The 12,703-nt window shown below is 62.2% G+C and overlaps 1 protein-coding gene across 1 annotated transcript; it reads right to left on the minus strand.

Annotated features, from left to right (window-relative positions):
* Nucleotides 1-1,462: 1,462 nt before the first annotated feature.
* Nucleotides 1,463-9,793, minus strand: LOC116512776 (sphingomyelin phosphodiesterase 5-like). Its single transcript, XM_032223433.1, has 7 exons — nt 8,796-9,793; nt 8,403-8,475; nt 6,612-6,752; nt 6,436-6,525; nt 6,184-6,247; nt 5,157-5,307; nt 1,463-2,891 (listed from the first exon to the last, which is right to left on the minus strand). Exons 1-7 carry the CDS (start codon nt 9,702-9,704, stop codon nt 2,787-2,789), a joined length of 1,533 nt encoding a protein of 510 aa, XP_032079324.1. The 5' UTR covers nt 9,705-9,793; the 3' UTR covers nt 1,463-2,786.
* Nucleotides 9,794-12,703: the final 2,910 nt, after the last annotated feature.

A 12,703-nucleotide genomic window follows, 5' to 3' on the forward strand; every position in this document is an offset into this window, starting at 1 on the left:
TGTGCTGCCTTTGCTGATGTTCGAGTCCCACGAAGAAGGCCGTTGCCTGCAGAGTAGTCATCCCAAGGCAGCCTCTGAGAGTCCGATTGCCCCCAGAGAGTCAGAACCCGACAGAACAACCCCTCGCTCCCTGTGGCTGATGAGCCCATCGCACGTCCAGCCTCCCCAGGGTCAACAGGCCACCCCTGATTTACCATTCCGGCTGCAGGTGCCCAGATGGAGTCAGAGACGCTGATACAAACTTGTAGTTTTTTTTTAATAAAGAAATATGTTTATATCTCTATTTGCAGCAGACAAGACAGTCAGGCACATGGCTCCATCAAGAGGAGGAAAGGCTCCGGGGAAACCACAGGAGAGAATTCACAGAAGAAGAAAAAGCAGACGGGTGTGTGTGTGTGTGTGTGTGTGTGTCCCTTTACTCTCACAGCAACCAATCACGGCATAGATTGCCTCAAGCCTGCGCCCCCCTCCAACCAATCAGCTACAAGGGTGTGTTCTGGCCCACTGAAGACTCTGCTGTCCCAGCCACTGCCTTGTCCTCAGAGGATGCTGGAGATTTCTCGAGAGGGAAGAATTTGCTCATCATAGAGTCGCTGTGTGGATGTTTCCCCGGCTCTTCTGCCCTCTGACGCTGGCCTTGGCTGTTGGGACCTGCAGCAAAGGGAGGGGGCCCGAGAGATCAGCCCCCTCCCCGCTGGGCTTTGGGGTCACCTCAGGAGAAGGAGCAGGGCCAGCTGGGAGAAGAATTCGGCTTGGGCCCCTCATGAGGTTTCTCCCACTGGCCAAAGTGCTGCGCCAGGGTTTCTGCCGGCTGAAGGGGGCCGGTCTCTGCGCGCCTCTGCAGGATCCCCTTTCTGGATTATAATTCTTCTGCCAACCTGTGCCCGGCAGGGGCAAAGGGACTGCAGGGCAGACCGGGGCCTTGAGAGCAGGCAGGGCCCCCCTCCCTTTTCCGGCTGGGAATGCAGGGTCAGCCCACTTGGTTCAGCTCCTGGACAGGGTCCTTTGCTGGGAATGGCCCTTTACGGGTCCCCCAGGGGAGGGCTCCACCCGTCCCCCCTGCAGCACGGCCAAGGGGATGCTTCCTGGATGGGGGGGGCTCCTGCTAGTGCTACCCATGCTTAAGCCATCTTTGATTGTGGTTCCAGAGAAGATCAAGGTGGCTCATGGGGTGTGGGGCAGAGGCCGGGGGCTGCAGGGGACCTGCTAGCGGTGCAGCTGATGAGCGACAGCCCCTCTCGGATTCCTGGTGGTTTGGGGCTCGATCCTCCCCAGAAACAGCCAAGCTTTGATTGGGCTCCTAAGAGCCAAGGTGGCGCAGTGGTTAAATGCAGCACTGCAGGCTACTGCTAGATCAGCAGGTCAGCGGTTCAAATCTCACCGGCTCAGGGTTGACTCAGCCTTCCATCCTTCCGAGGTGGGTAAAATGAGGACCCAGATTGTTGGGGGCAATATGCTGACTCTCTGTAAACCGCTTAGAGAGGCCTGAAAGGCCTATGAAGCGGTATATAAGTCTACTGCTATTGCTATTGCTCCTGCAATTCCTGGGCTGTGGATTTCAGTGGGGGGAAGGCAACCTGGGAGAGATCCTGTCGGGCAGGAAGAAAGTGGGGGCAGCGCTCAAGAGTTCCCAAAAGCCCCAAAAACCAGCAGAGCAGAGCGCGAAGCAAAAGAAAGAGGAAAACTCTGGAACTCTTCCCACCCCTTGCAGGTCTGAGGAGGAGGCAGAGATCTTTCGTTCTTCTAGAAAGTTTGCATCTCCCCTCTCTGAGTTTCTGCCCTTAGCTTGAACGCCTGGGGGGCAGGGGGGGGGCTGTATCAAATCCTGCAGGCTTTCTAAGCACTGAGAGTGGAAAAAGCCCCCTCCCCACCACTAGCCTGGGTGCTGCACCCTTTCCCACAAGAGACCGGCCTTTTGTGCCAAGCAGTCAATCACAAAGATGTTTACTCAAGTGGTTGAGCAAAGATCCCTACAGTCATCGGCACCAGGAAGCGCCTTCCTGCACACAAGGGACGGAGGGGGAGGGCCGCCCCCAACCCCCACTGACATTTGGTCGCTTTGGGGCCCCGAGAGCTCAAGGAAGGCGTCCCCACCCGGCCGGAAGGGGCCACAGATGAAGAAGAGCCCAGGGCAGCTCTGCTCCAAAGCTTCAGGCTTCAGGCTTTCTATTTCTTGGAAACAATCCAAGTTGAACTGAAAGATTCAGTTCTATACATGCCTGATGCAGGATGTGTAATCTGCGGGTGCAGATTTTTATCTTGGGAGGCTGACAATGTTTGGGTAAATAGTTATGAAACTCAGGATGCAGCTTGTGAAGAAAATATGGAACCGATGAGTTCCGGTTCCCCAGCCCAAACTCTGCACCGGCCCTTCAACAGCCAACCTCGCCCAGGTACAGAACGGGCCACGGGGGCCATCGCCCACTCTCCCCACCCCGTATCCGCCCCCCAGCCTGACCTTGGGTCTCTTTTCATGCAGTCCTTCCAAGGAGGGCCGAGAGGAGAGGCTGGTCAAGAGGTCCTGGCACTTGGGCTGAGAACTCGGAATCGCCCCGACGGTCCCCCCTGACCAGCTCTCGTCCACCCTCTGCAGAGCCTGGAGTCGGTGACTTCTCCAGCACCTGCAACTCTGAAGGGCTCCCCTGACAGCCCTGGGCCGTCACAGCGTCCCTGGCTCGGCTCTCTCTCGCTCCAGCTCCAGGGAGGGGCCCCGGACAGCTCCCCATGCCTGGCTCATCCGTCCAGCTGCAGGTGGCGGTGGGGGCTTCCATGCTGGGGCTGCCCAGTCACTCTTCCGGCTCCACCTCCGAAGACACACGGAGTTGCAGTCCTACAGGCAAGTGGTCCGAGCAGGTGGCCAGTTGGGTGAAGAAGAAGACTTTCTCCACCGTCTGCAACGAAAGAGAGAGCAGCAGGAGGCTTGAGAGCAGCAGAGCAGGAAGGGACCGAGAGCGAAGAGCCCGAATCCTGCATCATTTCAAGGGGTCCGAAGGCCGCCTGAGCCAATCGTCGGCTCAGATTCAATCGGGGGGGGGGATCTTCCATCCCTTTCCAGAGCCAACTCCTTGCAGCCCCCTACTCTTTTATGGCACAGCTTACCCCTAACATTAGCCAAGCCTACTGGTTTCCCCAGCTGCCCCCATCCTCCGGCAGCCTTTCCCCAGAGACCCCTCCTCCCTGCTCTCCTGGAAAGGGGAAAGGCCTCCCGGAAGGTGGGAAAATCTCCCAGGTGGGATCACTGCTATTGTGGAGACCCCCACCCACCTCCATCCCTTCTAACTCCCGAAGAGCTTGTGGCGGCTGAGGGGATGGAGAGAGCTACCGGAGGGAGGGAGGGAGGGAGGGGGCCGCTCATTGGCTCACTCTTGGGGAGGGAGGACAGTCAGCACAGTTGCTGGGAGGCTCTGCATGCGGGGGGGGGGGGCTTCAGGGCAAACTTTGGCCAGGTTTACTACCGGCATCAAATGGACCATGCAGAGCCCCCCAGTGGTCGCCCGGAAGATGCTTCCCCAAAGCCAAGAGCAGGGAGTCATCGCCATGAGAGAGCCAAGGAAGTGCCAGGTGTGCCTTGCCCAACGCTTTCTTGGCCGCAGGGCAGAGCTTGGCCCACGAGGGACCCTGGACTCCACCCTCAACAAGAGGGAAGGGGGCCTCCTCACAGCCCACCCCTGATTCAGTTGGCATCAGTGATGCTACAGACGCAGCCACCTCACCTATCTTAGCAAGGAAGCTGGCCAGGGTTTTGGGGGGAGCATGGGGGGGGGGGTTCTGGATTCCTGTCCTTTTCCCACCCACGAAGGCCTTTGAGGAGGGGGAACCAGCCCCACGAGGAGAGTGCTGGAGGTCCAGCACAGCAACCGAAATATCCTGGGAGGAACAGAACTGGACAGGTGGCAGCCCCCCATCTTCCCCAGGGCTGGGTCCACAGAGCCCCCCTTGCTCTCCCCAGCACCCCAAATGTTCTCAGCCCAGCTGGGTCCACTGGCAGACGGGGGGGGGCTCTGAGCAGGAAAGGTCCTCCAAGGGACAAGCCAAGGCTGCCTCGTGGGGGAGGGCAGTGGGGCAAGCATCCCCCAGAGGGAGTGGGCTGAAGGGGCCTCCTGCAGCTCCACAGAGAAAGCAACTGCCAAGCACACAAAGAGGGCAGGGAAAGGGGGTGCCGCCCACCCTCCCCAGAGAACCGATGCTCTGCACAAGGGCTTCGTCTCTTGGGAGCCCCTAAGAACTGCAAGGCGAGTGGAGCAGACCAACCCCAGGAAGCCGGGGGGGGGGGGAGCATTTCCTGATGAGACAAAGAGGGGGTGAGGCTGATTATGGGCATGGGATGGCTGGCAAAACGGGCTGTCTGCTCCTTGCCAGCCCCGGTCTGGCCTCACCACAAGCCCCACCCCCCCACAAGAGCCAGATGCCAATTCCAGCAGGGAGGCCCCTAGTGGGGCAGCCTTGCCATCCCTGCTGCCCGCAGAGGCCCAGCTTCTAGTCCCGGGGTCTCCAGGCACCCCCTTCCCTCCCCTGCCTCCCACCCGTCCTTCCCCTTCAGCCCCCCCACCCCCGTCTGCTGTAGCGGCTGACCTGGTCCAGAGATGGGGGGAGGGGCATCATGTGCCCAGATGAGAAGGCAGCTCCGGGGGGCTTTTTGATTGGCATGAGCCCTGGAAGGCCATGGGTCCAGCCCCTTCTTGGCAGCCCCGTTACCCACCCACCCCCACCTCTGCCGCCCCACTCCAGGCCTCATTGCTGGCTCCCTCAATGAGCTCTTCCCTCTCAGGGACTGTTTCCCAAGGATGCCCCCCCTGCCCCCCCCCCACCCTTGGTGGCTGCTCAGGGCCAGATCAGCCTTCCCTTCCCCCCCCCCCCAAGGAGATCCAGCTGCACATCCCTGCCTGGATCTGCCTCACCTCTGCAAAGCCAGCCTGGGGGGCGGGAGGGGTCCATCTTTGGCATCTTCTCTGACCCCTGACCTCTGCCAATGCTGCCCTGACCACCACAGCCTCCCCAGGCTGGGCATCTACCCTCCTGAATCCTGACTCTCCCCCCCCCCCCGCAGCCCAAGAGAGGCCTCTGGGAGTTTGGCTCCCCCTCCCCGGCCCTTTTAGTCCAGCAGGGACGGCCTGTCCAGACTTCCTCAGCTGACCACAGGCTCTCAGGCCACTCACGGTCTTCAGGTGCTCCGGGCCCGAGTGTTGCCGGTAAAGAATGTAATCAATGCGCCGTCCTTCAGACCAGGTTGCGGAGAAGTTGGCGCTGCCATCGGGCTGGAGGGGGCCTGCCAAATACTTCCTGCGCTCCTCTGGATTCTCCAGAGTTCTGGAAGGCAACAGGGAGTCCAAGAAATGAATAGAATTTGGGCTCATCTAGTTCAATCTGCTGCAGGATGGTGGAGGATCTGGTGCCTGCTTGAAGACATCTGGTGAAGGAGAACTCACCACTTCATGTGGCAGGCTGTTCCACTGGCGAATGGCTCCTATGACGGGGAGGTGCCTTCTCTTCTCTAACCTAACCCCCTTGTGGTTCCTGCTCACTGGCAAAGGTCCTGCCTTTCGGGGCAGTGGCATAGACGTGGGGCGGCTCCCCAGGTAGTTGAAGGCTGCGACCCCCATCTTTCCTTCTTTGTCCCAGAGGTTAAGACTCCCCCTGCCCCCCACCCCCACCCTCTGCCCTGGACTTGGGCCTCCCCCGTCTTCCACCTGGAGGCAGACCAAGGGGTCTCCCATTCCGGCTGCCCCTGGACAGCTCAGACCCCCTCCTCCCCCTCTAAGGCTTGGCCAGTCTTCCCCCAGGACAGAGGCGGCCCCTCCCAGCCTCCAGCAGGCTCCACCCAGGGCTCAACCAGCCTCCCCCCTTGGGCTGCACAACAGGCAGGGAAGGTTTGCTTCAGGCTTCCATCAGACACGGGAGATGGCGAGGGGGGGGGGGTCTTGCCTTAGGCAGCCAGGTCCACGGATGGCCCTTGGGACCCTCGGCCTCTCTCGGCCCCAGAAAGCCACCGTGGAGATCCTGCCGAGGAAACCGAGGGTCTCCACCAGGCGGTTGCCAGGATTTGAGGTTGATTGGAGGGGAAGCAGGGAGGCAGACCACGATTGGCTGCTCTCAGATCGGTCTTCCGTCCCCCCTCCCCCCAGAAAGGAGGCAACCCGGAAGGTCTTTCAAGGGACCCCCTATTTCTGCCCCCAGAGCCCTCACCTCTTCAGGTTCTCTGGGGTGGCCACGGCTTCGTCGTAGATGTGCAGCGAATTCAACAGCGTCCCTGTGAAGGGCAGGAGGGTCCCACTGGCCTTTCATCCACAACGGGGCCCTTCCCTCCCTCCCTCCCTCCCTTCCTCCCTCCATGCCCAACCCCTCCCCTCCAGTCACCCCCTGGGTAAGAGGGAAGAGACCAGCCGGCCCAGACCTTCTGCCCAGATCCCAGAGGCCACTGGGCTGGGGGCCACCCACCGATGGCCCAGGGCTTATCCTGGCGAGGACCAAGGCGGCAGGGGTCGGTGTAGTGGCTGAAGATCTTGTGGCCTTGCTCCATCGCGTCACCTGAGGAGAAAGAGGGGCCTGAGACAGCCAAGCAAGGCGAGACCCCCCCCCACTTCAGGCTCTGCATCTCCCTCCAGGACACCCACCTGGAGAGCAGGTGTCGAAATTGAGGTCCCCACAGAAGATGTCGAAGGCCACCACGTCCCCCGGCTGCGCATGCCTGTCTTGGAAGAGCTGCGCCCAGAGCAGGGAGAGGCTCAGCTGCTCGTTCCGGATGGGCCCGTCGGCTGTGGGGAGGAGGGAATTGGAATTGGAATTGATTTTATTTGTAGGCCGCCCTTTTCCCTGAGGGGACTCAGGGCGGCTCACAGAAACCAGGGAGAGGGGAATACAATACAATACAATACTAAGACAACAACACATAATAAAAATAATACGCAACATGCATACAACATTCGGGCGGGGTAATGGTCCTTATCCCCAGGCCTGACGGGCGAGCCAGTTCTTCAAGGCTATGCGGAAGGCCTGGACGGTGGAGAGGGTACGAATCTCTACGGGGAGCTCGTTCCAAAGGGTCGGGGCCGCTGCTGAGAAGGCCCTCCTCCTTGTGGTTGCCAGCCGACATTGGCTGGCCGATGGGATGCGGAGGAGGCCTAACCTATGAGATCTTATAGGCCGTAGGGAGGTAATTGGCAGAAGGCGGTCTCTCAAGTATCCAGATCCACTGCCATGTAGGGCTTTATGGGTGATTAATAGCACCTTGAAGCGCATCCGGAGATCGACAGGTAGCCAGCGCAGCTCGCGGAGGATAGGTGTAATGCGGGTGAATCGGGGTGCACCCGCAATCACTCGCGCGGCTGCGTTCTGCACTAGCTGAAGTCGCCGGATGCTCTTCAAGGGCAGCCCCATGTAGAGCACGTTGCAGTATTCCAGCCTAGAAATCACGAGGGCCCGAGTGACTGTTGTGAGGGCCTCCCGGTTCAGGTAGGGTCGCAACTGGCGCACCAGGCGTACCTGGGCGAATGCCCCCCTGGTCACAGCCGCTATATGATGGTCGAATGACAGCTGTGAATCCAGGAGGACTCCCAAGTTGCGAACCCTCTCTGAGGGGTGTAGAATTTGACCCCCCAGCCTGAGTGTTGGATTAATGGCCGAATTTTTGGGAGGAAAACACAACAGCCACTCGGTCTTTTCTGGGTTGAGCACAAGCTTGTTAATCCTCATCCAGTCCATGACGGCTTCGAGCCCCCGGTCCATTACGTCAACCGCTTCATTGATTTGGCACGGGGCGGACAGATACAATTGAGTATCGTCCGCATATTGATGGTATCTAATCCCGTGCCTACGGATGATCTCTCCCAGCGGTTTCATGTAAATGTTAAATAGTAGGGGGGATAAGACCGAACCCTGCGGCACCCCATATTTCAGGGGCCTTGGGGACGATCTCTGCCCTCCCACTAACACCGAGGGGGCAGCCACATCAGCCTCGGGGGGGGGGCAGGGGGCTCCCCTGTGCGCTCTTCTCCCAGCGCATGGGCACCCCCAGAATGGGTGCGGGGAGTCCCCTGGCTGGGGAGACTCAGACCAAGAGAGCCCTAAGGCAGACGCCTCCCCCCCCGTGGCCCCCTCGCCCTCTCCTCAAGCAGGCAAGGCAGGGCAGGACGGCAAGCGGGGAGGGGACCCAGAAACGCCCCCAGCCAGGAGCCCGTTTCTCTGACCTCAAAGGCTGAGAGAAGACACTGGCAGGCCATGGAGATCATCTAGTCCACCCCATCTCTGACAAGGGACCAGCCAGCCTCTATCCAGAGCCCTCCAACTGGTCGGGGGACTGCCGGGGTTCAGCACATCTGGCCTGGAGCTCTCACTTTGGACCAAATGCAGCCCCTGCGAGCCTTCGTTTCTGCCCCCCCCACTGGTCCCACCTTGCCCCCCCTTACCTTCGGGGGCCTGCAGGTGGGTGCAGTTCAGGTATCCAACGACCCTTCGCCCTTGGCAAGCTGCCAGCTGCACCTGGGGGGCAAAGCAGGAAGGCAGTTGAGCCTCTGAGGATGGGGGCGGGAGAAGCTTCATGAGAGGTTGGGGAGCCCAGGGAGATGCCCTCCACCTCACCAGGGCCCACCAGTGGAGAGACCTTCAGGGACCCCACCAGGCCAAGATCTGGGGGGCCCTACCCTCTGCTTTAAGCAGGTGTGAGAGAGTGGCCCCAAGGGACAAGATGGACAGTGGCCGCCAGGCAGCATTTAAGCCCATGGCCGAAGCCCCAGGGGCCCCACCCTGGCACAGGGGCCACATGGTGTCAGGGTCCCGCCCATTGGCCCCATCTGGCTCACCTGCACACACAGCAGGCCCTTCGCACTCAGGGCATCCTCGCCAGCGGCGTTGGGGTAACAGTGGAACTCCACGGCCAAGAGGGGGTAGCGGCTGGCCAGGAAGAGCCCGCTGTTCAGCAGCTTCAGAGCGGAGCAGCCCTGCAGGCCGTAGGTGCCCACATCATAGATGATGTGCTCGAACTGGGGGCCCAGGAACCGGCACAGCTGGGCAGAGGCCCGGGGGTCAAAGACCTCCTGCAGGCAGAGGATGTCCAGGTTTGGCGGGAAGCAGACGGAGATCTCCCGGGGACTGCTGGACACCCCTGCCACGGCCCCCACCGCCTCTATGAGGGGCAGTTCCACGGTCACCACAGCGTCGCCCCGTGGGGGGCTCAGGACACTGGCAGGGGGGCCCAGCAGCCCCTGTGGGATTGGCAGGCCGTTGGGGGCAGCAGAGGGGCAGTGGGGCGTGGAGCGTTGTGCTGCTCGCGCCAGGCTCTGGCCGATGTGCCTGGCCCGCCATTGGGTCCGCCAGAGGTTGCTGAATTTGGCCAGCCCCTCGGGGAGCAGGCAGAGGTTGGCGCTGAGGAAGCCGAGGGTCCTGGCCGGGCCAGGAAGTGCCCAGGCCTCCGGAGGGGCTCGGCCGGGCGTGTGCTGGTAGGCGAAGGGCCGCCGGGCCGCCTGCAGGGGCAGCCAGAGCAGGAGCGCCAGGAGCGAAACGGGGCTGTAGAGAAGCAGCAGCAGCAGCAGGAGCGGTCCCCGGACGGCCACCTCCAGCCCGTGCGGCGCGCAGCCGGCCTTCTCCCCCGTGCACCGCTGCAGGGCCAGCACTTGGCTCGCTAACCAGTAGCCGGGGAACAGCAGGGCCCTCGCGGTGGTGTCCAGGCCCCCCAGGACGCGGCTGGAGTAGGGCGACTCCCGGAGGCCCATGGCAGGAGGGCGGCGGGGCGACTCCCGGCCGGGGTGCCTGGCGATGCTGCCGCGGACGCCTCCGCTGCGCTGGGCTGCCGGGCGGCGGGCAGGCGCTGCGCAAAGGGGAGAGAGAGCGAGAGGGGTGCGTGAGTTCCGCGGGCAGCCCGGGTTGCGCCTCTCGCCCGCCGCGCACTTAGAGGGGCTCGCCTGGCCTTTGGGAGGGGGAGGTCCGGGGGAGACGGAGGTCCGCAATCCCCGTGCGAGGGAGGAGCAGCGGCGGGTCCCGTCTCCTCGGGCGGAGGGGCGCGGCAAGGCGGGACGAGGGGGCTTTGGGCGACAAGGGCGGGGGAAGGCGCCAGACTGCTCAGCGCGGCCGGTCCATCCTCGCTCGGCTGCCGGCATCAGAAGGGCCCGGTGTCGCTTCACTCTGTTCCCTTCCTCTGGTCGACCCCGAGGGGCGGCGGGGAAGAGGCTGGAATGCTGCCAGGGGACACCTAGCCCCACCCCCACCCCGCGCTTTCTAAAGCCGGAGCTTCGGGTGCTGAAACGAGGACCCAACGGGCGGGGACCGGCAGGAGCTCCTGGGCAGCGTTGACTGGCAGGTGGCCTGGTGAAGGAACAGGGGGATCGGCTGGTTTTATTCTTAGCCTACCTTTCAGGGACGTTGTGTAGGGAAATAAAAGATTCCCCACAGATTTCTTGTTGAGTGGCGGCGGCGGCGGCGAAGTCAACCGCAGCTTCTGTTTCTCTCGGCAGCCCTTTCAGATGTGGCTTTTCCGCCTCTCCTACAACTGAGAGTCCGGGGTCTCTCCGCCGGCTCCTGCCTAAGGCGGGGCTGGAACTCACAGTCTCCTGGCTCCGCGACCCCTTGACCGGCTGCTGTCTTTTCGTGCTGAGGGGTGGGGGCCACCTTGACTCCCGGGGACTCCCAGGGAAAGTCCTCGAGGGATCGAGTTGCAAATCCTCCCAGTCTCAGCTGGGCTGGGGTCTAGGCACTGGCCTCACCCAGGACCAGAAACTTGAGTGAGAAATGCCCGGCCTCCCTGTAGCAAAGTGAAGCTGGTTTGTGTTTCCAAGGAGAGGAAAAGATCCCAAAGAGGACGCGGAGGGAGCCCTGGGCTGGCTTTGCAAGCGCAGAGGGAAAGCAAGGGGCCCGCAGCGACCCCGGGGCCCGTGTGGAGAAGCCCCTCTGCCTGGCCAGAAGTCTTTTCCCTGCCCCTCCCCGCTCCTGTCCCTCGAGCGACCGTCAGTCCCAGAGCCGCCGCCGCGCCTTCTCCACCCTCACCTCTGCCGGTGCCTGGCCGGAGCATTCACGGGGCTCCTCCGCGTGGCCGGAGCGGTCGGGGAACTGAGGCCCCGCTGGCCTGCAGAAGCACCTGCCGGCGGTCATGTGCTCCGCATAACTGAGCTGCCCGTCACGCCTCGCCAGGATTGGGATCCACCCGCTGAGCGAGGCAGGTCGATCCGGCTCACAAATTGCCTGCGACCGGCGACTGACTAACAGGTCTTGCCTCGCTGGCTGCCCGGCCGATTATAGATTAACTTCTGCGCAGCCATAAACGCCGCTGGCCCCGGGACGAAGGTCTAAGCGAGAGCTGGGAGCGAGGGAGCGAGGGAGGGAGGGAGGGAGGGAGGGAGGGGCAGAGCCAGCGGGCCCTGCCCGAGGGTCACTTCCAGGAGAAAGTTTCTGCCGGGGGCGGGGGAGAAGCCGGGGAGGGCTGTGCTCCAGATGCGGGCGCGGGCGCGGGCATGCATGTTGCTCTGCCCGCTTGCCACGGGTCCAGCGGGGAAAGCCCAGGTGGAGCCCTGAGGGGGCCTCACCTCCTGCTCTGCCGCCCCCTCCGCAGGAGGCTTCCATCTCCCCCCCCTTCCCAGAAGCAGACAGTACCCCTCGCTGGGCTGCCCGGAAGATCGCGCCCCTCCGTTGCGCTTTGCATGCTAGTGTCGCTTGCCAGCTGGAGCTGCCAGGGAAGCCTTGTGGCTCCCCAAGTGTGTCCTGTGAAGTTCAAGGGTAGAATTGCCAGAGGTCCGGTGGCCTCCCCTGAAGAGCTCCTGTTCCTCACCCCTGCAAGGCCCAGGGGAGGGGAAGGCCGCCTTGTGCCCGGCCTCGGTGCCCGATTCCTCAGCGGAAGCCAGTGTGCCACCTTCCCCCGGGCATCTCATTCTCTTCATTGCACTAAAGAGGGTCATTCTCGGCCTCCTCCGGAATTCCAGCGACAAACAGGCGGAAGGATGCTGAGGCGATGCTGCCATGGCTGCCTCCCCAGGAGGTCAGCTTCCCTGGCGGTCTGGTTTAATCCTCCGGCGGAGAAAGCCGCTTCCTGCAGACCCCCTTCATCCTCCCCAGAACCACCACCCCCCCCGAGGAAGGAGAGTGGGCAGCCACCATCTGAGGACCTCCCAAGTCTTTTCTTGGTGCCTGATTACCATCTGCTCCCCGGTCATCTTCTTCTTCCGTCTTCTGGAAGGGCATTGAACGGCCCGTCCGCTTTCCGCCCCCTGAAGAGCACAACCTGCTGCGTCTGTCCTCGGCCGGAGGACACGTCGGCTCTTGTGCAACTTTCCCTCCAGGCTGGGATCATCTGGCCTCTGCTCCTTCCTCCGCGTCCTAAAGGCAGGGCCAGCCCTGTCCTCCCCCAGGCAGAAGGATTCCTTGCCCTGAGCTGCAGGGGATTGTGCTCCGCTTCCATCTGGACCCCCCCCCCCCGCCCCTTATGCTCTGCTGCTTGGGCCCCCTCCCCTCCCCCATATCCAAAGTCAGGACTTGGATTTTTCTCTCTCCAAAGGTGGAACCTTCCGTTTCCCGCTCTTGCAATCCTGATTTCTGCCCAATATTCCAGCTCCTAAAAGTTTCCTGAATTGTGGGACTGCCCCCTCGCCCAAAGGCCAAAGCCCCTCATCCCCCCCTCTTCAGAAACGCCTGGAAAGGAGCCTGCAGTGGCCACACCACACTTTGGCCGTTTTCACGTAGCCATTGTGCCCCCCCGCCCCAATTAACGCACTGGCCCCCAAAGCAT

The sequence above is a fragment of the Thamnophis elegans genome, chromosome 8, assembly GCF_009769535.1.
Source record: "Thamnophis elegans isolate rThaEle1 chromosome 8, rThaEle1.pri, whole genome shotgun sequence".
NCBI classification, from domain to species: Eukaryota; Metazoa; Chordata; class Lepidosauria; order Squamata; family Colubridae; genus Thamnophis; species Thamnophis elegans.